The sequence below is a fragment of the Sminthopsis crassicaudata genome, chromosome 3 (assembly GCF_048593235.1).
Source record: "Sminthopsis crassicaudata isolate SCR6 chromosome 3, ASM4859323v1, whole genome shotgun sequence".
In the NCBI taxonomy this organism is placed as follows: Eukaryota; Metazoa; Chordata; class Mammalia; order Dasyuromorphia; family Dasyuridae; genus Sminthopsis; species Sminthopsis crassicaudata.
Window position 1 is genome coordinate 254,277,135 of NC_133619.1, and position 25,243 is coordinate 254,302,377.

At 35.0% G+C, this 25,243-nt stretch overlaps 1 protein-coding gene across 5 annotated transcripts in view; it reads left to right on the forward strand.

Moving 5' to 3' along the window:
* C2CD2 (C2 calcium dependent domain containing 2) overlaps window positions 1-22,570 on the forward strand; it is a 114,001-nt gene extending 91,431 nt beyond the window's left edge. For 3 of the 5 annotated variants that reach the window (XM_074300481.1, XM_074300482.1, XM_074300480.1), the window contains 2 exons: window positions 5,989-6,283; window positions 21,225-22,570. In XM_074300481.1, coding sequence (XP_074156582.1) covers window positions 5,989-6,283; window positions 21,225-21,445 — 516 coding nt within the window. In that variant the 3' untranslated portion in view covers window positions 21,446-22,570. Of the gene's footprint in view, window positions 1-5,988; window positions 6,284-7,700; window positions 8,002-21,224 lie in introns of those variants that run through there. The other 2 variants (XR_012487985.1, XM_074300483.1) reach the window with 2 other exon arrangements.
* The last annotated feature ends 2,673 nt before the right edge of the window (window positions 22,571-25,243 follow it).

The following is a 25,243-nucleotide window of genomic DNA, read 5'->3' on the forward strand; positions in this document are numbered from 1 at the left end:
TGAATCTAGTATTTTAAAAAGGCAATAATAAACTTCTATGAGATTTGCAAATATATATATATATATATTTGGAGAGAGAGAAAAAAAAAAGAGAGAAAGAGAGTACAAGTTTGAGCTGACTTTGCATTTGTCTCTCACATCAGATTGTAAGCTCTTTGAAAGCAGGGATTATCTTTTGCCCCTCTTTGCTTTCTCCCCATTTAGCCTGGTGTGTAATAGGTGTTTAATAAACATTTACTGATTGCTTATCGTTTCTATGTTCATAATTTACCTCTCCAGACTTCCAGCAGCATATCACACTTCCCTATTGAACATTGAAAACTGGATTTTCCATACGCATCTTAGACTCAACATGTCCAAAACATAACTTGTTATCTTTCCTTTTAGATGCCCTTTCTTCCAGACTTCCCTATTTCTATCAAGGATGTCACTATTCCTCCAAAGACCCATGTTTACAATCTTGGTTTACTCTGACTCCTGATTCTCATTCATCCTATATATCCAATTAATTAACAAACCTTGCCATTTCTATCTCCATAACATTTTTTGCATATGCTGCCTTTTTTTCTGTTCATGTAGGCACCATCTTAGTGCAGCCAATCATCATTTCTAATTTGAACTAAAGCATTGTTTTCCTAATTTGTTACCCTAATGAATTCTTTCTCTACTTCAATGTATTCTCTATCTCCCAAGTAGTATCTTTAAAATAAACCACGTCACGTCTTACATCACCTCTGTACTCATTACTTCTAGGTCAAATAAAAATTACTTTGGCATGTAAAGCTTTTCCAGCCCAATCCTGTAACTAACAGCTAATAATAGTTAACATTTGTGAAGTACTTTAAGGGCTGCAAAGTGTTTTACATATATTCATTTGATCCTCACGACAACCTATGAGGTAAGTGCTTTCTAAAATTCTTATACATGATTTCCTTTCATAAAGTTTATAGTCTAGTCATTCTGTCCTTGTTCCTTTTTTCACACAGTGCTCCATGCTTTTTTCCATGCCTTTGCACTATTTATCCACAGTTTGCTTCATCCCCCATACAACTGTGCTTATAACTTTATGGACTTCACCACCATGACTCAGCTACTTTCTCACTCTGGAACAAGGCTTCTTCTCCAGTAGCTGGGTCTCCCTTTTGGGGGAGACCAGGCCAATCACACTTCTGTTCCCCCTCCAATGTGCTTCCAACTCTGGACCTTATCACTATAATCCATCATGGGTACCATGTGTTCTGTATGCTACCTCCTGCTCCATGCTTTTCAATTTTCTTTTATATGATTTCTTCCCTCGTTAGAATTAAGCTCTATAAATCAGGGAAGGAATGTTTTTATTTTTGTTCATATTTGTTTCTCCAGAGCTTAGTGCAATGTCTGGCACAGGAAGAGTTTATAAATGTTCATTGTTTGCTTGTCTTTCATAATATTTTCTCCTTCCTTATTTCCATTTCTTGTAAAAACTAGTTTTTTTTTTTTTTAAACTAGTTTTTTTTCCAAGATTTAGCTCAAGCACAAACTTCTGCATCAGCCTTTTCTTTTCTTCCCATCTACTCATGCCTTACCCTCTAAGGTTGCCTTATGTATGTTTTGTTTCTATTCATACATGTGTGTGTTGTTACCTACATTAGAATGTATACTCCTTTAGGGCAGAGACTTCACATTTTCTCTTTGAATGCCTAATACCTTGATTGATTGATAAATGAAAGAAACGTGGGAGAAAAATGGACAAGATGTGTCAACTGATTGTAAAAGGAGAATGAGGGAGAAGAAAATAAAAAATAATTCTACAGTTTTGAATCTGAATGACTGGGAAGGATGATAATAACAAAAATAAGACAGTTTAGAAGTAGGAAAATTCTTGGTAGGAACATGATACAGTCAGATTTGAATATAATTTAGCTTGAAATATTATTGATGGGACATCCAGTTGAGATCAGGAACCAATTAAGAATGCAGGACTAGGAAGAGGCCTTGAGGGTTAGACAAATTTGGGAATCTTGCATATAAATGATAGTTGAATGAATTGACATGGATAAGGACAACTAGGGATAAAAGAGGAAAAAGGTTCAGGATAGAACCTTTGAGAGAATTTTTTTTCTTTTTTCCTGAGACAATTGGGGTTAAGTGACTTGCCTAGGGTCATACAGTTAGGCAGTGTTAAGTGCCTGAATTTATATTTAAATTCAAATCCTCCTGACTTCTGGGCTGCTTCTCTACCCACTACATCACCTAGCTGTCCCCTAGAGAGAAATTTTTAACCAGCAAAGGAATGAGAGGAATGGTCAGAAAAGAATCAAGGGCAGTATCTCAGACATGAAGGAAAGAGAAGGTAGTTACAGTATGAAAAGCTAAAGAAAGGTTGAGGAAAATGAAAACTAGGAATTAGTAATTAGATTTAGCAACTGATACTCATTAATGTATAGTTTTAGGGGTCAGAAGCCAAAACGCAAAGGCATGTAGAATGATGAAGTAGAAGCAGTGAGTGTGGAATGTTTCATTTCTAAAGCTAAAGATGATGGCAGGGTCAGCATAAAGAGGATTTTTGCTTTTTTGTTTTGTTTTGTTTTGTTTGCAGAGGCAGGAGTAAGGGGAAGAAGAGTGGGAAACTGAACATGTTTTCTAGATTGCAGGGAAAGAACCAAAGAAAATTGGAAGAAATTGAATCAAAACTATAAGTAAATAGGCCAGCTTTGAAAAAGAATTGGTGCTACCTCTTCCTCCTACTAGAACCAAAAAAAAAAAAAAAAAAAAAAAAAATTAAGATGTAAAGGGATTTGAGTAATGAAGTAGAGGAGATTACAAGTTTTGGTAGGGTGTTTTGTTTTGTTTTTTTAACAAAGCAGTAGGTTTGGTTTAGGACAGTAACTGCTGCAAGTGCAATAGAAAGTCCCTGATAGATGAAGAAAATTGCTGGGCAGCAGTGAGCCCAGTAAAGGTTAGCTATCATGTTGTCTTTCTTTTTTGTTCTTTATGCTTAAAGAGGACCATGATATTTAGCAAGTGATGCTGTGACACATAAGTGAATTGTATTTAAATGAGGGAGGGCAATGCCATCTAGGTTCAGTGGCAAAATATAGATCAGGATGACTAGAGATGCCCCAGGATGCAGTTGGAGACCTTGGATTTTTCAAGCTAAGATCTTTAACAGATTTCAGTTTGACTGAGGCAAGGCCAATCAATGATTAAGGATAGGTAAGAAATGAGATCCTATACCAAGATATGATCAAAATGTGTACAAGATTTAGACAGATAGAGTTATACTATAAGCAAATTAGGAGGGTAAAAAATAGTTTACCTGTCAGATCTATGGAGAAGGGAAAAATCTATGACCAAAGAGGAGATAGAGAATATTATAAAGTAGAAGGTGGATAATTTTGATTACATTAAATTAAAAAGGGGTTGCACAAATAAAACCAATGCAAACAAGATTAGAAGGGAAACAGAAAGCTGGGAAACAATTTTTATAGCTAGTGTTTAGCCTCATTTCTAAAATACATAGAGAATTGAGTCAACTTTTCCCAACAGATAAATGGTCAAAGGATATGAACAGTCAGTTTTCAGATGAAGAAATTAAAGCCATTTTTACTTAAATAAAAAAAATGCTCTAATTTATGATTGATTAGAGAAATGCAATAAAAACAAGCCACCTCACACCTATCAGATTGGCTAATATAACAAAAAATGAAAATATTAAAATATTGAAGAGGATGTGGGCACATTGGAACACTAAGCATTATTGGTGGAGTTGTGAACTGATCTAGCCATCTTGGAAAGACACACATGAACTGAAGCTGAGTGAAGTGAACAGAACAAAGAGTCGTTCACTGTACACAACAACATTGTGCAGATGATCAACTTTAGATAGACTTTATTTGTCTCAACAATACAATGATATGACAGTTCCAAAAAATTCATATGGAAAATTCTATCCACCTCCAGAGAAACAAATAATAGAGTCTGAATGCAGATTGAAGCATACTATTTTTGTTTTTTGGTAGTTTTTCTTTCTTATTGTTTTTCCCCTTTGTTCTTATTCTTCTTTCACAACATGACTAATGTGGAAATATATTTAATATGATTGTACTTGTATAACCTATATGAGATTTCTGTCTTGGGAAAGGCAGAGGGGAAAAAAAAAAAGGAAACCAAAATTTTATAAAAGCAAATGTTGAAAGATAACACAATTTTTTAAAAAGTTAAATAAATTAAATTGAGACTTGGGGGGAGGGGAGAAAGAAATGAGGCCGAGAATGGCCTCTATTACTTAGTTTAAAAAATCTAGGAGGGGAAGACTCTCAAGGTTTCTGTTCAAACAGAAACAATTGCTATTTACATGCACTCTGAGCCAGGCAGGGTCCAAACAAATCATATGCTGGAACCAGCTCATATTGACTACTGATTTTGATCATTAAAATTTTAATGTGAGCATTTATACCCCAGAAATCAGCAAACACTACACAAGGCTTGATTTATTGTTTAGTTGATTACCTAGATTTAAGAAAGTGATGGAGAAAATATTAATTATTCAGATTAAACTTAAAGGTTTATCATTTATATTTTTTTCTCTGAAAGTCATTTGTTAACCATTTATCAGCACACTTGAATATCATAATTGTGTACTGGATCCAGTCAGCAGAGCTGTATATTTCTCTTATTCATCAACATTTCCCAGCATTTATCAATACAGGCTTAGTATTAAGGGCCAACAAGCAAGATTATTAGAAAGTCACTGGGAAAAGAGATTTTACTACTACTACTAAGGGAGGAAAATAAAAGTATGATAGACAGTCAATGATAGAGGAATAAAAAGACTGCTGTGCAGTAGATATCCCAACAAAAGTTAGATATCATTTAGCAGTGTGCGCTTCAACCAGCTCTTACTGGCTCCTGATTTTGATTCCTTCTATCTGTATCTTAATTAAAGAGAATATAATTTCTGGGGACCTTTGGCAGCCAAAGAGCAACATTTGGGCACTGGGAAGATAAAAGAGAGGTACCATTAGAAAATGAGATGGTTTCAGAAAGAGAGGATAACTAGAGAACAAATTAGTGTCAGAATATATATTGAAGCATACTTTTAAAAATTTTTTTCATTTTTTTTGAGGGTTTGTGGTTTTGTTTTGTTTTTTTGGTCTGTGTTAGAAATATTCTTTGCATAACAGCACATGTATAACTTATATAAAATTACTTGTCTTCTCCATGGTGGGGGCAGGGGTGGGAGAGGATTTAGAAATCAAAATTTTAAAAATAAATGTTAAATATTGGTTTTGCATGTAATTGGGAAAAGTAAAATAGTTCAACCACTCTAAAAAAGCAGGGGCGGGAGGATAAAAGGAAAGAATATCAAGACCTTAAAAAAATAGGGAGATGATAATATATAAAAAATAAATTTCATCTTTAAAAATTTGCATTTGGGCCTGCATACCTGATGACATTGTATCTCTGCTTGCCATTAGGTGATTAGTACCATTGTTAAGATAGAGTCGACTGATGATCAGACTTTGTTTGGGTATGGGTAATTGAAGTAAGGATATAATATTTTATTCACTTATGTTTCCTCCCATACATATAGGCAATATACATATACATGCATATATATGGAATGTTAAAGGACATAGATTCAGTGCTTAACATCTACATCCATCTTATAAGCAACATAATTTAAAAAGTTTTAACATATTAAGTGTCCTTGTTTGTTTTATATGATTTCTATTAATTTATCATTTCCTCTACTTTATAGAAAGAGAAACATGGGCAACTTTCTAAGGCTTATATGCTAAATTATGTTGATAGAGCTAGCTCCATACTAAACAAATTATATATTCTTGATTACTGTCTTCTTAAAGATTCTTTAATAGCCAAAGAAAACAAGTTTTCAACAAGGTTATTTCTTCTCCCATTTTGTTTAGTTTTAATTTTACTTACAACTGACTTCCTTTCACTCTTTAGGTACTGGTACTGATAATGATTTCTTTTCACTGATAGATTTCATTATCTCAGGACAGTGAAGCTCCACTGATGATAGACTATGCAGCCTCCATGGACAGCACATGTCAACAAGAATTCCCTTCATATTATGAAGAAGTTGTATCTACTGAGCTTATTGATGAAAATTTATCAAAACATGTATTGCCTGCCTTAGAAACACAAGAAAATGAATTTGATACTTGGAAACTGGAGAGGAATGCCAAATCTGAAGAGTGGAATAGTGATGATCAGATAGACCAGGATAGTGAAGAAAAGCCAAGGAGTTTATCGGCAGTTTTGAGAAAATATAAAGGTACTTCTTTCAGCCTTTTCTCCTTAGACAAAAATACCTTGAAGTTTTAAATATTGTAGCACAAGACCCTCAAATCTTTCCCATTAATTTTAAAGACAAATATATTGATTTTATAGAAATAGTAATTAGGCCTATGATTTAATTAGCACAGGAAACTCTAATGTGAGGAATGTCCCTTACTAATATGCCTTCTTTTCAATTTACAATCATAGAGAGTTGCCCTAGGAGAGTAGTGATATTCCCAGAATCACACACAGTGTCAGAGATACAACTTGAAACAAGGTTTTTCTGCCCTTTCAGCCAGCTCTTTCTCAATTATACAGGAATGTTTCTCTTGATTTGCTGTTAATAATAAATAAATGATAACTCTTCTGGGTATATAATATAAGGATCTTTATCTTTAATTCACAAACCAAGAAACTGGTGCTGGCAATGTTCATAATAATCCTATAAATAATAAGTTTCAGAATCAGGATGCAAATCTAATTTTCTGCATTGCAAATCTAATACTCCTTTTTTGTTAACCTACATACATTTACTTTTCCTTTTAAATGGTACTGGAACAACTCATAGACTAAATGCTCTTTTATCTAGTAGGTTCATTTCTAAGACAAAACCACTTGCCAGTATTTCTCCTCCTGCACATGAAATATAATTTTTGGTTAATGTGAATTATTTGCAATGATCACCAAAGATTATTTAGCCAATAATCATTCCATACAAACTTTAACTAATTACTATTTTTCCATGTAGAATACCATCTATATATTTTTTACTTGCCCTAGGTTATCTTCTCATTTTCTTAACTTTGTTAAATAAATTCGAATTTCCTTCCATTCTTATCCTGGTAGTGCTGATAATTTTAATCCAATAAGAACTACAAAGAGTTCCACATTTCCCTTTTGGTCATTACAGTAATAGATTAATTATCTCAATCTACTGTATGCAACAATGTATCTGTATTAGTTATTTTAGTAAAAACATCATAAAACAATGCAAGTGCTGAATAAATATTAAATAGTATATTAATTATTGTTAAAATGTAATAGATCTTAAATCATTCAGTAATATTTACGTATTTCTTTGTATCAAAGTACCTGATTGATTCTAGATCTGATAGCTATTTATGGCAAAGAGAAAACTCATTTGAAAAAATTGACAATGATAAAATATTTTATATCTTAATATTATTCATAAAGGGAAGCTACTTAGGATTTTTTAAATTTAGACTCGACAATAGCTTATTATTTGTTAAATATCAAATAATTCTCCTTTGAATCAGAAAAAGAAGAGGGTATGTAATATTAAATTAAATTAATATTAAAAACTGAAGAGAAAAGAAGAGATATCTTGAGATAGATGATTAGACAATGAAAGAACTTTAGGCTTTAATTCCTAGCTCTGAATCTCATTTCAGTGGCCCCAAGGTGACTTTGCCCTTTCAGGAGAAAATGGCTTCCAGAGAATTTAAATGTTCAGAAATATCAGTCACTTTTCAGTGAATCTTGGTAAGATTCAGTTTCCTGATTTCTCTCCCCCTTTTTTACCTTGTGGCAAAATATATACCCTTGTATGTTTTGCTTTTAAACCTGTTGTTGGAATGCTGCATTGTTCAATTTGTAATATCATAATTCTATGGCCATCTTTTTTCTACCTTGCCAATAAAAAAGCAGGCGTGTGTGTGTGTGTGTGTGTGTGTGTGTGTGTGTGTGTGTGTGTGTGAAGGAAGAGAATGAAAAATGGCATGTAATTAATAAAATATTGTAATGAAAATCTAAAAATGTATCCTTCTTTTCATTGGTTAGCTGCATGAGCCAGAGGTTTTAAGTGATCCATGAATGCCTTCCAATTCTTTGGGTATTTGTAGATGTCTACTGTTTTGTTTTTTCCTATAGCATATCTTTTATTCCTGGCTAATTAATATAAACTTTCAGCTTAAGTTTGTTTAAGCTATTGTTGGGATACTAGTCTCCACAGTACAATCTTACTAAGATCCCTGACTTTGTACTGGATCCAGGGAACAATTTGAGAGGAAAGACTAGAATATAGGTCTATAAATGGTTATAAAGTATAATGTGCTTTGTTCTTATCTTTCACTATGATATCAAAGTTTTTGGAGTCTTTATGTTGAGGGCGGTAGCCCCTTTGGTATTCTTTGTTTGATCTACAACTTCCTTTGGGACTTGGACTTTGATACAAGATCTGGTCAAACTAGTCTGGGCTTGTACCCAGTCCCCCACTGGATCTAGCTGGCTTGGATAAAGCCCGCCAAAAATCTGGCCTTCTAGGAATTAACCTGAGCTCCGCCCATTACTTCTTCAAGAAGATAAAAAGAGCAAAGCTAGAACCATCTTTGGTTCAGAGATTTGAAAGATGCCAGCCAAGATGCTTGCATCAGAGATTCTCTGTCCCCGCCGCTTTCGGTGTGTGTCTTCCTCTATCTAATGCCTTTTACTAACCAGACCTTAACTTTGCTTCCAAACCCTGCAATAAACATCTTTTACCCATCTAGGTTTTCGGGCCTGTAAATTCATTTACAGGGAACTCTCACCGCCACTAGACCTGATTTAACTTTGTATCCTTGGGCCGAATCCTAAGAGGGTTGCAGGGGAGCTCCATGTGACTCCCTGTACCCCGAATCCTGCCACTAGACCTCATTTAATCCTATTGAGGTATATACCTCATTATTAGGTATTTATCTCATGATTTGGTTCAAGTTACCTCATCATTTTGAGGTTCCCTATTACCTCATCATTTATTCATTTTCCTTCTTTACCTTTGGAATTTTCTACTTTCCTGGTTTACAGTCTTCACTCTCTTCCCAACTTTTTTAACTTGGGAGGACTGCTCTGCTAGCCAAAATGAATTGCTTATATAGTAAGTTATTTTTGTGTTATGATTGTTTCCTAGAAGAAATAGAATAGTATTTAGTATAAAGGAAGAAAGTGATATCCCTGTGCTACCTTAAATTGTTTCTTATATATCCTGTTCTATCTACTAAATAGTAATTGCTAACCTACATGATCTTTGTCTTTATCTCCACTCTAAAGCAACTTTCCCCCTCTTTTTCTCAGTTTTCCATCTGTATGACATGATAACATTTTATTATGATCCTTTAATCATGAAGTAAGTAAAGTAACTGAAATAACATTTCCATAAAAGACTTTTGTGGCTGTATCAGTAGTCAGGCTCAATTTGTTTGAGCCATTGTTTCAACATGTACTTGCCTGTTCTATTCTAAAAAGTGTCACTTTAGAATAAATCATTAATTCTTCTTAGCTGTATGACTCTGTTCAATTGTTTTTCCATTGTGTCTGGCTTTTCATGACCCCATTAAGGGTTTTCTTGGCAAAGATACTGAAGTAGTTTTCCAGTTCCTTTTCCAGCTCATTTTATAGATAAGGAAACTGAAACAAACAGGGTTAAGTAACATGACCCATTTCATATAGCTAGTAGGTGTTTGTCCTTTGCTCTCAAAGAGGACCATGACGTCAGGGAAGTGATAATATGGCATACAAATGAATTGGACTGAAGTGAAAGTGGACTGGGCAAAGATATCAGCCTCACTTTCTCCTCTGGAATCATCTGGGTCCAGAGCCAAGATATAGATCAGGATGCCTTGAGAGGGCCCTGGCTGCAATGGGCTTTTTGAGCTAAGATCTTTTAACTGGCAGCAGTTTGACTGAGGTCACACCCATTAAGTGATTAAGGTTAGATAAAATATGAGGCAGAGAATGGCCTCTTTCACCTAGTCAAAAAACAAAACAAACAAACAAAAAAACACAATCAATCTGGAAGGGGAAGACCCTCTTGGTTTCTAGCCAAAACAGAAACAATTGCTATTTTCATTCATTTATCTTTGTCTATTTGCAGGTTATGAGGGAAACCTCAGGCTTATTTTTCCATGGTGGCAAATACTTTGCAATTATTTTGAAAAATGTTTGTTCATATCCTTTGACTATTTATCTATTGGGGATAGATTTTTCTTACACATAAGAAAAATTTTTCTCGTATTAATAACCGATTATTAAATTAAGATTGAGGTTTTCTTGTTTCCTCATTCAGAAGCCAAACACTATAGGTTTTCAGTCAGAAGTAGATTTATTCAAAACTGAGAGAGGAATATTAAAGTCTCCTGTCACTATTATTGCTATTTATATCTTTTTATAATTGCATTAATGTTTCCTTCCTGAATTTGGATGTAGGAATTTCAAGTGTATGCTTTTATTTCAGAAACTAGATTACTGTCTATGGTTTCTTTCAGCATAATGTAAATTCTGTAATAGCTCTTTTCACTTTTTAAAAGTTTGTTTTTGCTGTATCAGAAAGCATGATTACAATTCCTATTTGTTTTTTATTCATTGGATACATAGTTGTAACGTGCTCTCCTGGCAGTTACAATTACTAGTCTGTCCTAGACCCACCAGAGTACCTTTGACCACTGTCCTTTGCAGTGTGAGCTCTACCCGGCTCGCCTCCTCTGAGGCCTTCTAAGGTCTCTGGCCACAATCTCTTGAATCTATAGCTTAATAACCGGTAGCGCACTCAAGAACAACCACGTGTAATCTTAAAAGCCTTTATTATACCTACTCACATAATGCCCTAGCTGATGCCCTGACTTGTTGGTTCCCGAGTGAACACCTGGTCAGAAGACCCATGTGTTCACTACCAAAATCCTTACCTCTTTCGGCTACCCATCTTGGCTTGGCCACCCAGGCTAGGAGCCAGGGTGAACAGCACGAGGTTAAAGAGGGCGGTTGCTGCCTGCAGTGGGCTTATATAGGGCCTGTGAGGTCACACACACAGCCAATCAGCGAGAGAGTCACCCATTACGAAACTATCTCAATATGGCCAGGATCCCGCCCAAGGGCAGTCCTAATATCCACAGAAATTACTTCTGGGCCTCAATCCCGATGCACTGTGTCCGCCCATTTAAAGGGCCCTTACAATTCCCTTTCTCTTGTTTTGCGGGAACCGCACATCTCACCAAGCTAAACTTTTAGCACCAGCTATAGTTCACTTGATCCATGAGATGACAGAGTGTTATGCCCAAGGAGGTACAAAGCAGCAGATCAGTAAACAGAAGTATGACAATGAGAATCAGGCTCAACAGTGGCCCAAGTGTTCAACCCATTCATCAAAGTCATACTCGAGATAATAGGCCAAAGAGGTTGGATGCCAATGAGGTAGGATGTCAACACTGAGGTGGGAAGTCAACAAGGTAAAACATCACAATTCTAGTTAACAAATATTAGTAGGTAGGTTGTCACAATTCTAGTTACATTTATCACAGTTCTAGACCAATTCTAGTTTCTTACAATTTTCTGTTGCACTTTTCACACTCCTAGAACAATTCTAGCTTATCACAATTCTCAATTGCACTTGTCACAATCCTAGAACAATTCTAGTTTATCACAATTCTCAATTGCACTTTTCACAATTCTAGAACAATTCTAGCTTATCACAATTCTCTATTGCACTTTTCACAATCCTAGAACAATTCTAGATTCACAGGTGCACATAAGCAAAGTCATGTCCAGTAACATTGTCTCAATAACAATGGCAGGTGGGTGTGTTGGTTTTTCACCCACTAATTTAAAAGCATAGTCCTTCAATAGAAAGCATAGGGCAAAGCCTCTTCCCAGGCCACCATATGGCAAGTGGCCACGGGAGAAGCAAGCAGGCCCATTGTCCATTTACAGTCTTTATATTGCGTATCACCCAAAACAGTCCATTTCAGCTGCAACACTGGAACTGTGTCTGCTGTCTCTGGTGTCATGGTCAGGAGGGGCATTGCTGCCATCAGTGTCTGGAGGGCTTCGGACATCTGGCTGGTCCTTCTGGGCTGTTGTCTGGTCCTTCTCTTGGATCCCCAGGTTACAAAAGTCTCTGGTGGGGATGAACTCTACTGCTGGATCTGCACCTAGGAAGGAATGTACTCGGGGCCCAACTTGGGCCTTTCCAAATGCCATCCAGGCCTTTCCACATCATAGTGAAAACAAAGTTGTTGTCAAAAAGATTAACAAAAGTCAGACAAAAGTTAGTAAGTCTGTCACTTAGCTGCACTTTCTGTGTATGCCCGAAGTGCATTGCTAAGGTAAAAGGCAAAGAATTTAAAAATGTAAAACCAAAATAATTTAAAAGTGTAAAACCAAAATAGATTAAAAATATAAAACCAAAATAACTTTAAAATGTAAAATCAAAATACTTTGAAGATGTAAAATCAAAAGTGTTTAAAAATGTAAAATCAAAATTTAAAATTGTAAGCAATCACATATCCCAAAATTCCCTTCTCTTGTTTAGAAGAGATCTTGGGGATAGTCTGTGCAGTAATGACTTTACTAGAACACTCGGCTATATCCCTGAATTCTTTTGCCTAAAAATCAAAGTTTGAGTTTCTGATACCGAATTGTACTCCAGGAGTGTGAATCAATAAATCTGATATTTTCCTCCTGGGTCAAAGATCACACACTGTCTATTTATTCTAGTGATTAAAACAGCAATTTTCCAACCCATTCTAGACATAGACACTGTTTTATAAGTACCCGTGGGGGGTTGGGAAATCAAGCTCACCTGTGGAAGTGGAAAATCCACGAGGTAAGAAAAGAGGAGTTTCAACTCTCCAAAGACGATCCTAGCAGTTTTACAAGTATAAAACTCCACTCTCTCTAACTGCAAGGTCTTGTCCCTGTAAGGTTTCTTAGAAATTAACTGAACTGTATTTTTAAAACTTTTCTGATTATACTCAATACCCCACAATTCCTTTTTGCCTTGGGGCATAAAGCCTACTCCTGTCCTTTGAAATGAAGACACAGGAGTTTTAAATGGATTAATGGGCAGTGCTGATGGTATTATCGCCCTTCCTTTTCCTCCTCCCCCTACTCCCTTGGCCCAAGAAGGTGAGGCAGAGGGAAGAATTGGAAAATCCCCCAAAGGCTGATTTAAAATCAAACCTGAGCTTTGCACATAAAAAGAACTAAACTTCTTCTCAATGAAAGAGTAATCAATAAATTCCTTAAAACAACAATGCACAAGGTAAACCAACAAAATGCTAAGAAGAATTTCTACAACTGAAGTCCATGTGATTCGTTTATTTCCTTCCTTAGTTTCTGCCACTGGTTTGAACTCTTCCTGTTCTATCTGTAGTAACCTAGCTTTTTCTTCTTTCTCTATCTCCATCTGTAGTTTAACCTGCAATTCCAGCAACTCTTGCTGTGGCATTTTATACTCTCTACTGTCATACAATCGCATTAGCTCTAGGTTGCTCCCTCTCCAAGCTATATCTAATAGGTGTGGGGATAGCCTTTGTGGAGCTTGATTACAAGCTTCCTGCTGTTCTTCAGTGGTGATCTTTGTTAAAAGATCTTCCATCTGGCTCTTTAACCTCTTTATATAATAAGCATTATGTTCAGCTGTGTCCTTGAGCCTGATCCCAGATTTACCTGGGTCCATATTGCTTCTCTGTCTTCCCTCTTAAGTGGCGTTTCTACCGGATCTTTCAGAATCTTAATTCTGAATATTAAATATTTTCAAAACCTGATAATTTCTGATGCGTCCACGTTGAGCGCCATTTGTAACGTGCTCTCCTGGCAGTTACAATTACTAGTCTGTCCTAGACCCACCAGAGTACCTTTGACCACTGTCCTTTGCAGTGTGAGCTCTACCCGGCTCGCCTCCTCTGAGGCCTTCTAAGGTCTCTGGCCACAATCTCTTGAATCTATAGCTTAATAACCGGTAGCGCACTCAAGAACAACCACGTGTAATCTTAAAAGCCTTTATTATACCTACTCACATAATGCCCTAGCTGATGCCCTGACTTGTTGGTTCCCGAGTGAACACCTGGTCAGAAGACCCATGTGTTCACTACCAAAATCCTTACCTCTTTCGGCTACCCATCTTGGCTTGGCCACCCAGGCTAGGAGCCAGGGTGAACAGCACGAGGTTAAAGAGGGCGGTTGCTGCCTGCAGTGGGCTTATATAGGGCCTGTGAGGTCACACACACAGCCAATCAGCGAGAGAGTCACCCATTACGAAACTATCTCAATATGGCCAGGATCCCGCCCAAGGGCAGTCCTAATATCCACAGAAATTACTTCTGGGCCTCAATCCCGATGCACTGTGTCCGCCCATTTAAAGGGCCCTTACACATAGTAAATTTTTTCATCCTCTCAGTGTGATTTTGTGTCTTTGCTTTTTAAATATGTTCTTTGTAAGTAACAAATTGTAGTTTTGTTTTCTTATCCAACCTGCCACTCTTCTCTCCCCCCACACTTTTTTATAGTTTTGAGGTATGTTTTCATTTTCCTTCATTTATCTTTAATCTTCTTTTTAAAGTTATAATTTTTTTATACCTTTTCCACAAAAAAATTGAATTCTCTTCAGTTACTTTAATTTTTAAAAAGATTGATTCCCTCTCATTTAATTCTTCTCTTTTTTCCTTTTTTAATCAAGTAGATTTCCCCTTCTCCTCCTCCCCTTTTACCAGTTTTGTTTAATTAGTTTTTAAATTTTCATTTTCTTGCACCTCTTTCCAGAAAGGATTTCTCTTACTCTCTGATCATCTATCCTCTCTTCTTCAACAGACTTTATTTTCTGGTTCATGATCCTTGTAATTATCCAGTCTCTCTTTATTCTTTTTATTCCACATTGAATTAATTCATTCTGGGTTTTCTCCCTCTACTCTGTTTCTTTAATTTCTTCTAGAGCTTGCCTTATGGATTCCTCTTTTCCATTGTGCTTCAATTCCTGATGAATGTTAATTCCAAAAGGTGATAGAGAGGACACTGATGAAATTAGGGTTCAGCACAAATGATGAAGTTGTGGTCTGGCACCAAATGATAGTGATGAGGTTTAGGTTTTGAGGTTCCCTTTTGTCAGGGAACCAAATGATAAGGTCTAGATTTAGAGAACCAAAATGAAATTAGGGTTCCTGGTGATCAGGGAGTTAAATGATGAGGTCTAGTGGCAGGCTTGAGGTTCAGGGAACCAAATGGAGAGACTTGGCTCCCCTATACTCCCTTGGGATTCGGCCCAAGAGTAGGGAGTTTTGGGGAACCCTCTTCGGGCGGCACAGAAGTTCTCTGTAAAGGAATTTACAGACCCAAAAACCTAGATTGATAAAAGAAGTTTATTATTGGCTTTGGGAAGTCAGCCTTTACTATTCAAGAATAGAAAGGCTGAATTCCTCAGTGGAGGAGTTCCAGCAGAGAGGCATAGAGAAATCCTGACAGAGAGGCATAAAGTCTCCTTAGGGAAATAGGTGAGGATAAAGAGAGGGTAGCACCGGAAGAGAATATTATTCCAGTGGGCAGAGGTTTCCTTGGCACAGCATGGCATAGCATGGCATGGCATAGCATGTCAGGATCTCTCTGCAAAGAAATCAGTTTTTAATTGCCATTTTTATAAGGAAATCTTTGGCTACATTTCAAGCCTGCTCCATGGGGCTACTGGGTGGAATTCCAAGTTGGCTCTTTTTAACTACAAGCTGTATTTCAGCTGGACCTGGAATTAGAATTAAATGATTTTTTTTTTTTTTTAATTCAATAGAATTGGTATCTCCAACTCCTAATTAGACCAGTCCCACCCAGACAACTGAATGAAACTGCTTATCCTTGGGTGGGGTCTCCATGTGACAAATTCACAATGGCTTTTTCCTTGCCAAAAAAAAAAGGTATATTTATTTATGAGAAGAGGTTATGGACAAAATGAAGAGATAAAATAGATATCAAGAATGGTAACTATGAATTAAATTTGGGACATCATATAGTTAGAAAGGAAAGGAATTTTTAAAAAATTATTATTGTAGCTTTTTATTTACAAGATATATGCATGGGTAATTTTTCAGCATTGACCATTGCAAAACCTTTTGTTCTGATTTTTCCCCTCCTTCCCCATCACCCTTTCCCCCCAGATGGCAGGTAGACTAATACATGTTAAATATATTAAAGTATATGTTAAATACAATATATATATATACACATATACATATACATACAGTTATTTTGCTGCACAAGAAGAATTGGACTTTGAAATAATGTACAATTAACCTGTGAAGGAAATCCAAAATGCAGGCAGACAAAAATAGAGCGATTGGAAATACTATGTAGTGGTTCACACTCATTTCCCAGAGTTCTTTCCCTGGGTGTTAGCTGGTTCTATTCATTATTAAACAAATGGAACTTGTTTGGTTCATCTCATTGTTGAAGAGAGCCATGTCCATCAGAAGTGATCATCAGTATTGTTGTTGAAATATATAATGATCTCCTGGTCCTGCTTATTTCACTCAGCATCAGTTTATGTAAGTCTCTCCAGGCCTTTCTGAAATCATCCTGCTGGTCATTTCTTACAGAACAATAATATTCCATAACTTTCATATACCACAATTTATTCAGCCATTCTCCAGTTGATGGGCATCCACTGGCCACCACAAAGAGGGCTGCCACAAACATTTTGGCACATACAGGTACTTTCCCCTTCTTTAAGATCTTTTTGGGATATAAATCCAGTAGTAACACTGCTGGATCAAAGGGTATGCACAGTTTGAGAATTCTTTGAGCATAGTTCCGAATTGCTCTCCAGAATGGCTGGATGTATTCACAATTCTACCAACAACGTTTCAGTGTCCTAATTTTCCCACATCCTCTGCAACATTCAGCTTATTTTTCTCCTGTCATCCTAAGCAACCAGAGAGGTGTGTAGTGGTATCTCAGAGTTGTCTTAATTTTCATTTCTCTGATTAATAATGACTTGGAGCCTCTTTTTATATGGCTGGCTAGAAATAGTTTCAATTTCTTCGTCTGAAAATTGTCTTCATATCCTTTGACCATTTATCAATTAGAGAATGTCTTGATTTCTTATAAATTAGAGTCAATTCTCTACATGTTTTGAAAATGAAGCCTTTATCAGAAACTTTGTAAAAATGTTTTCTTAGTTTATTGTGTCCCTTCTAATCTTGTCTGCATTAGTTTTGTTTGTACAGAAGCTTTTCAATTTTTTATAATCAAAATTTTCTATTTTGTGATCAATAATGATCTTTAGTTCTTCTTTGGTCACAAATTCCTTCCTCCTCCATAGGTTTGAGAGGTAAACTATATTCTTCTAATTTAATTATAATCTCATTCTTTATGCCTAGATCATGAACCCATTTCAACTTTATCTTGGCATACAGTGTTAGGTATGGGTCAATGCCAAGTTTCTGCCATACTAATTTCCAATTTTCCCAGCAGTTTTTGTCAAACAGTGAATTCTTAGCTCAAAAGCTGGGGTCTTTGAGTTTTTCAAACACTAGATTATTAAAGTTATTGACTATTTTTTCCTTTGAACCTAACCTATTCCACTGCTCAACTAGTCTATTTCTTAGCCAATATCAAATGGTTTTGGTGACCACTGCTTTATAATATAGTTTTAAATCTGGTACAGCTAGGCCACCTTCATTTGATTTTTTTTCATTAGTTCCCTTGAAACCCTTGACCTTTTGTCCTTCCAGATGAATTTTGTTGTTATTTTTTTCTAGGTCAGTAAAATAATTTTTTGGGAGTTTGATTGGTATAGCATTAAATAAATACATTCGTTTAGGTAGTATTGTCATCTTTATTATATTTGCTCAACCTATCCAAGAGCACTTAATATTTTTCCAATTGGTTAGATCTGATTTTATTTGTATGGAAAGTGTTTTGTAGTTTTGCTCATATAGTACCTGACTTTCCCTTGGCAGATAAATTCCCAAATATTTTATACTATCGGCAGTTACTTTAAATTCAATTTCTCTTTGTAACTCTAACTGTTGGATTTCGTTTGTGATATATAAAAATGCTGATGACTTATGTGGGTTTATTTTGTATCCTGTAACTTTGCTAAAGGTGTGGATTATTTCTATCACAAAAATCTAAATGAATAAATAAATCTGGGACAAGAAGACACTTAAGGTTTCTTGCCAAAGAGGAAATGATTGTTATTTACATTCAGTTTGAGTCATTCAGGACCCAAATAATCAAATGGGGGGCTTGGTCTGCAACCTATTAGTGCCCAATCTATGAGAATCTGGGTAGTTTTGGTTTAAGGCATAGTCCATAAAAAAGAAATCTAGCTAATAAACCCTGAGATATTTTAGGAAGATTCATAGATAAGAGCATCTATAGGTAAGGTTATGATTCATAGATGTTTGAACTCTTTTATTAGAATTGTGAGTCAGTTATAGTAAGAAATAAAATTGTTATAAATAGTATATAGATTCATGAATTGTAAGTTTTTCTTCTTTGTTTATATTATTAACCATCATCATATGTTTAGCAAACATAATTAAAATTACTTTTTTGGTATCTATTGTTAGATTTCTTTCATATGTAAAATCAAAGCCTGCATAGCTATCTATACAAGTAGTTTGATATGACATAAAAATTATCCTATATTTGAATTTCTTTAAGAAACTGGACACATTGTTTAGGGAGACTGGTTTGCTTTTTAAGTGTATACAATGGAGCAATTAATGCAATTTTACTTTCTTTATTCTTTTTACAGAATAATGAATACAGACTGACAAAGCTAAATGGCTACTAAACTTATTATTGTGGAGTATACATACCACTGTTAATAGTACTGCAACTGGAAATACTCTAAAAATAGAAAATAGAACTCACATATATACATATTTAAAATTATAAACTAAATACACATAACATTTACAGATACAAAAATGAAAAAATACTTGGCAATATTTAAAGATTATTGTTCTTTTTTATATTTTTTCTTTTCCTTGGGATTTACAGGTTAGATTTAAAAAATATATATATTTATTATTTTTTCAACATTTACTTTTATAAGATTTTGATTTCTATTTTTTCTCCCTTCCCACTCTTCAAGAGAGCAATCTGATATAAGTAATATATGTACAATCATATTAAACTTATTTCCACATTAGTCATGTTGTGAAAGAATTAGAACAAAAGGGAAAAACAACAAGAAAAAACAACAAAAAGTGAAAATGATTCCTTTTCCAATTTTTATGATTTCTTTGGGATACAGACCTAGAAATGGTATTGCTTCAAAGATTATCAGTTTTTAAAAAATAGTTTTTTGGGTATGGTTCCAAATTGCTCTCCAAAATGGCTACATCTGTTCACAATTTCACCAATAAAGCATTAGAGTTCCATATGCCTACATCCTCTCCAACATTTAGTAGTTTTCTTTTCTGTCATATTAGACAATCTGATAGTTCACTGAGATGGTACCCCCCCCCAGTTATTTTAATTTGTATTTCTCTAATCGTGATTTAGAGCAGTTTTTAAAATGATTGTAGATGGTTTTAATTTCTTCATTAACATTTTCATATAACTATCAGTTGGGGAATTACTTGTATTCTTATAAATTTGGCTCAATTCTCTATGTATTTTAGAAATGAGGCCTTTATTCAGAAACAGAGTGTAAAAAAAAAAAAAAAAAAAAAAACTGCTTTCCATCCAGACTTAGTTGCATTGGCTTTGTTTGTGCAAAACTTTTAAAAATTTAATGTAATCGAAATGAACTATCTTTTGTTTCATAATGTTCTCTATCTCCTGTTTGGTCATAAATTTCTCCCTTCTCCATAGATCTGACAGGCAAAGTATCTTTGCCCTCTAATTTGCTTATGGTATTGCCCTTTTTATCTAAAGCATATACCCATTTTGATCTTATCTTGGTATGTGGTATGAGATGTTGGTCAATGTATAGTTTCTGCTATACTATATTCCAGTTTTTCTAGAAGTTTTTGCAAATAGTGAGTTTTTATCCTAGAATTGTAATCTTGGTTTTATTAAATGTATATTACTATAGTCACTATATGTTATATACCTAAACTATTCCACTGACCCATCACTCATTTCTTAACCAATACCAACTAGTTTTGATGATTGTCACTTTATAATTTTTAGGTCTGACATAGGTAGGTCTCCTTCCTTTGTATTTTTCTCATTACTTTCCTTGATATTGACGTTTTGTTTTTTCAGATGAATTTTATTCTTTTTCTAGCTCTATAATAAAATAATTTTTTAGCAGTTTGATTGGTATGGCACTGAATAAGTAAATTCATTTGGATAGAATTTTCATTTTTATTATATTAGCTTAGCCTGCTCATGAGCAATTGATATTTTTCCAATTATTAGGTCTGACTTTGTGTGAAAAGTATTCTTTTTTGATATGAATATTTTTTCCTTTTTTTCCTGGCAAATACCAGAAGTGGTTGTGTAGTAAGTATGGTCAGACCAATCTCCTAACCCTCTGCTCCCATGCAAAGTAGGCAAGTATTTCCTTAATAGGTATTAAAATAATTCTCGAGATTTATTTGGTATAGAGGACTAAAGGTGTCGATTGTTGACATAACTTTTTAGTCTTCTGAATTTTTTTTTTACTCCCTGAGGCTGGGGTTAAGTGACTTGCCCAGGGTCACACAGCTAGGAAGTCTTAAGTGTCTGAGATCACATTTGAACTCAGGTCCTCCTGAATTCAAGGCTGGTGCTCTATCCACTGCGCCACCTAGCTGCCTCTTAGTCTTCTGAATTAAAAAAAAAAAAAAACAGGTAGGAGGAGATCCAGGTTCTTATACTTATGGCTGGTTGACCATTTAGAATAAAGATAACTTTGTTCCTTTGAATCATCTCAACTGGATTCTTTCATGCATATAACTGTGGACTATCCTTCCCTTGCTATGGCTGATTAAATTTCTGTTTGTTAAATGTTAAGAGTTACTAGTATCTCATTTTGTTCCAATTTTGTACTTAAGCTTTAAGAGGACTGGCCTAAGTTAAAGCTATCCCAGAACACATGCATATAGGTAAGTAGTAAATTCAGAGACATACTAAACTTTTCTTTAAATATATTTTATTTCCTATTTCAGCTTCCATTAAAAAAGAGATTATTTTAGGTTTGTTTCATTATCCATATAAATAAAAATATTTTATTGCTGTTTCAGGTGGAATTTTAAGAAAGGGAGCAAAAGTCTTCTTCCATCCATGGAATCATCAGAAAAATCCTAGAATGAGCCAGTCACACAATGACCTTATATTCCTGCAGCAACCTGATGAGATTCACAGAAAATCAACAAAGATAACAAGAACTTTTAATAAGAATCTACTTTCCATATGCAGAAGCAAGAGCAAATTGAATGTCTTCTCAGTGGATCCCTCTTTATAAAACTCTGTGTTAACTTATGTGACATGCTTATGAACTGACCAATTGTTTCTGAATCAATATTAGAATATATGAACATAGCATCCAGTTGTATACTTTGAAAAGTGTATTTGTTAGCTCTCTGCATCTCATTATAAAGGGATAGCTCTTTGGCTATTTGACATTTTGTTTAGAGGGCTTAATATTTGTTTTTTTAGACTGATATATTAAAATAGTCCCTGAGGGTAGATAGAAAAAAAGATTGATGTATGCTTTTGAAATAAAAATAGTACTAAAATGAGAATGTGAAGTAAAACTCAAACATATACAAGGACATTTTCCTTTGGTATTATTATTCATATTACTTGACAAGATTTTTTGTTGTTTTTTGCAGAGGCAATTGGGATTGTGACTTTCCCAGGGCTACACAGCCAGGTGTCTGAGATCACATTTAAACCTAGGTCCTCTTGACTTCAGGGCTGGTGCTCTATGCAGTACACCAACTAGCTGCCCTCTTACTTGAAAAGTTTTGCAGTTATTTAACAGAAATATTATGCTAAACATTTTCTAAGTTTATTTATACTTGCAGCTGTTAAATTTTTTTAAATTGTTTACAGTTTTCTCAATTACACCAACAGCTAATTGTAGTACCATTGTACTAGGTAATTATAAATGAAAATGAAAATTAGGTAGAATATTGGCTAAGAAAGCTTGAAAAGAGAAAATAAGAGCCAAAAATAATTCTGTTTTGGTCATGTCTACTCTGTGAAGGGGTGGGTGGGTAAGAATGCAGTCCAAGTCAGAAACAGGTCAAAATTTTTGTGTTCATTAGTAGTGGAATCCAATCAGTGAGTAGCATCTGCATTTCCAGCCTAGAAGAGACAAGAGGGATATTGTTGCATAGAGGGCTATTGCAGAAGTGATACAATGCTTCTTGCTACTGCCCTAGCCTAAGTAATTTTTTTCTTCATTGGACCTCGGAAACCTATTTTCCACCATTTTTGATTTCTGCTTTTGCTCATCTTGTATGCATTTATTTTAAAAAGTTTTTACCAATCTCTTAATGTTATTAATCTATTTTGTTCAAATAGATTTCCTCAATTGTTCAATTTCCTCAATACAAAAACAAATTATACTTGTTTCCTGGGATGTTTGAGACTAGTAATTTCTTTACTATTTATTTATATCTAATTTACATCTAATAATATTTTGAATACCTTTTATTGCATCCCCATCATTTTCCATTAATGATTAGGCTAAGAATTGCAAGTCCCATCACTTTGAATTGCATCTTGAGTTCCTGTGCAACCATTATTCTATTCCCTTGTGTGGGTTCAGAATAATCTCATGTTATTTTAATGTTTTCCTTATTAATTGAAGGTTTTACAGAATTTTTTGTCAGTGAAACTATCTTTTAAGTTATAAGTAACCATTTTGTATATTGAGTTGGCAGCATAGATTGTTTTGAGGGTGTTTTTGTTTTTTGTTTTTACTTGGGTGAGGATGAGGATGGTCTGTTTATACAGGCAATCTACTGATTCAATTGGCATTTGTTTTTTGTCTCCTGAAGACAAAGGCAATTTTCTTGCATTGGGTCTTCAGGTTTCTTGACTTTTCATGTTCTGGGCAGACTTTATCTACACATCCTGTATTCAATATCAATGTTTTGTCTGTAAAGAAAGCATGCTTTCTTTTGATATTGCTTTATTCTTCTCTTCTTCCATATTTACCTTTACTTCTTTGTATTTGTTCCTCTTTATTTTCTCATTTCTTTAGTGAAACTTACCATATAAATTTATCACACAAGTTATTTCTGTTACTAAAGCCATCAGTTCTCATAGAATCTTTTGAGTTTGACTACACTGGAAATCTTTGATAAAGTCAGTCTTCACCTCTTCTCCCTCTCTCTCCTCCCCCCTCCCTCCTTATTGTCCCATAATACTTTCAGATTCCTTCTCTCTAGATGGCTATTTCCTTGGGGGCAAGATCTTCAAGTCTTCTCAGTCTCCTCCCATGCTAGGCAATTCCTAGGTCACTAGCTTTGGTGTCTTCCCCAAGTAACACCTGGGAGGACAAATGGATCTAGTTGGATGATGGATGATTTCCTTCTGATTTAATAGTGTCATATAGCTATAAGTACATGGTCTTCCCCAGTTCTCTCTACTCTCAATTCTGTAGCTCAGTGCTGTTGTAGCACCTAGCATTGTTGTGACACAGAGATGTTGCTGCATGAAAGGCTATTGCACGGAGACGCCATGATTCTTGCTGCAGACTCTGCCTAAGGGCATTTCTCCCTTTAATCTCTTTAGCACTGAGTAGGTAGGTGGGGTGTTTCTATTAAAACACTTGGGGCTAGCCCCAGGGCAGCCCTTCATTTATATCACTGTGGCAGTGGGTAAAATGGTACTGAATGATAATGCTACAAGTTGGGTATCACGTTAGTTCACTAGGTTTTTATTATTATTATTATTATAGCTTTTTATTTTAAAAACATATGCATGGGTAAATTTTCAACATTGACCCTTGCAAAACCTTCTTTTCCAACTTTTCTCCCTCCTTCCCTCTACCCCCTCCCTTAGATGACAGGTAGCCCAATACATGTTAAATCCAAAATGTATACATATATATACTGTTTTCTTGCTGCACAAGAAAAATCGGCTCTGGAAAGAAAAGTAAAAAACCCTAAGAAGGAAAACAAAAATGCAAGCAAACATAACAGCAAAAATAGTGGAAATGCTCTATTGTGTTCCACACTCATTTCCCATAGTTCTCTCTCTGGGTATAGATGATTCTCTAAAATATTGAACAACTGGAACTGGTTTGAATCATCTCATTGTTGGAGAGGGCCACGTCACGTCTATCAGAACAGATCATCATGTAATATTGTTGTTGAAGTATATAATGATCTCCTGGTCCTACTCATTTCACTCAGCATCAGTTCATGTAAGTTTCTCTTGGCCTCTTTGAAATAATCCTGCTGATCATTTTTTACAAACAAGTTCACTAGGTTTTTAACCTCTCATTTTGTTCTGAAACAAGTCGAGAAAACTGAATTACTTTAGCTGTTGCATATGATATCTACTTTGGAAAGGATCAGAGAAAATATCTGCTCCTTGTCATGTGACTCAGAAGTACTGCTAGTCTCAAAAACAAAAGGAAACAAAGCTGAAGGGCTTTGATAAAGAGATAAGGGAAGATACTCCCATTCTACTCCTTTAAAGAGGTGGGAGATCCTGGGTGTGGTATATCTCCAATATTTTTCAGATTTTTGCTAATTTTTTTCTTCTCTTTCTTTAAAGATATTGTTATATGGAAAACTGGGAGAGGGAAGGAAAGGATTTGCGAGAAAATTTATTTTAAAAAAAAGCTATTAAAAAATTTTTTAAGCATGTAAAAATGGAAAGGATGAAATAGCCCATATGCTCTAACTATTAAATATATATATATATTCTACATGTTTCCACAATGAATTCTATAATATTGATAAAATTTTTAAGTGTAATAATTATGGCTTAAGAGAGGATATTATCCCCACTTTATAATTTTCAGTCTCTGATTATTTCTCTAGTGTCTACAAAAATGCCCATTCCTGCCTGATCCCCCACAAAATTCATTTGATCATTAGTTCTCCTGTATCTCCCCTGCTTTTCGTGGCTAAACTCATTAAGAAAGCTGTCTATAAATGGCTTCCACTTATCATTCAACCAAAACTGCTTTCTCTAAAATTCTCAGTGATTTAATTGCTAAATTAAATGGCCTTTTCTCCTTCTTTATCCTTCTTGCCTTTTCTACAGTTTCTGACTCTTTATCATCTTCTTTGCT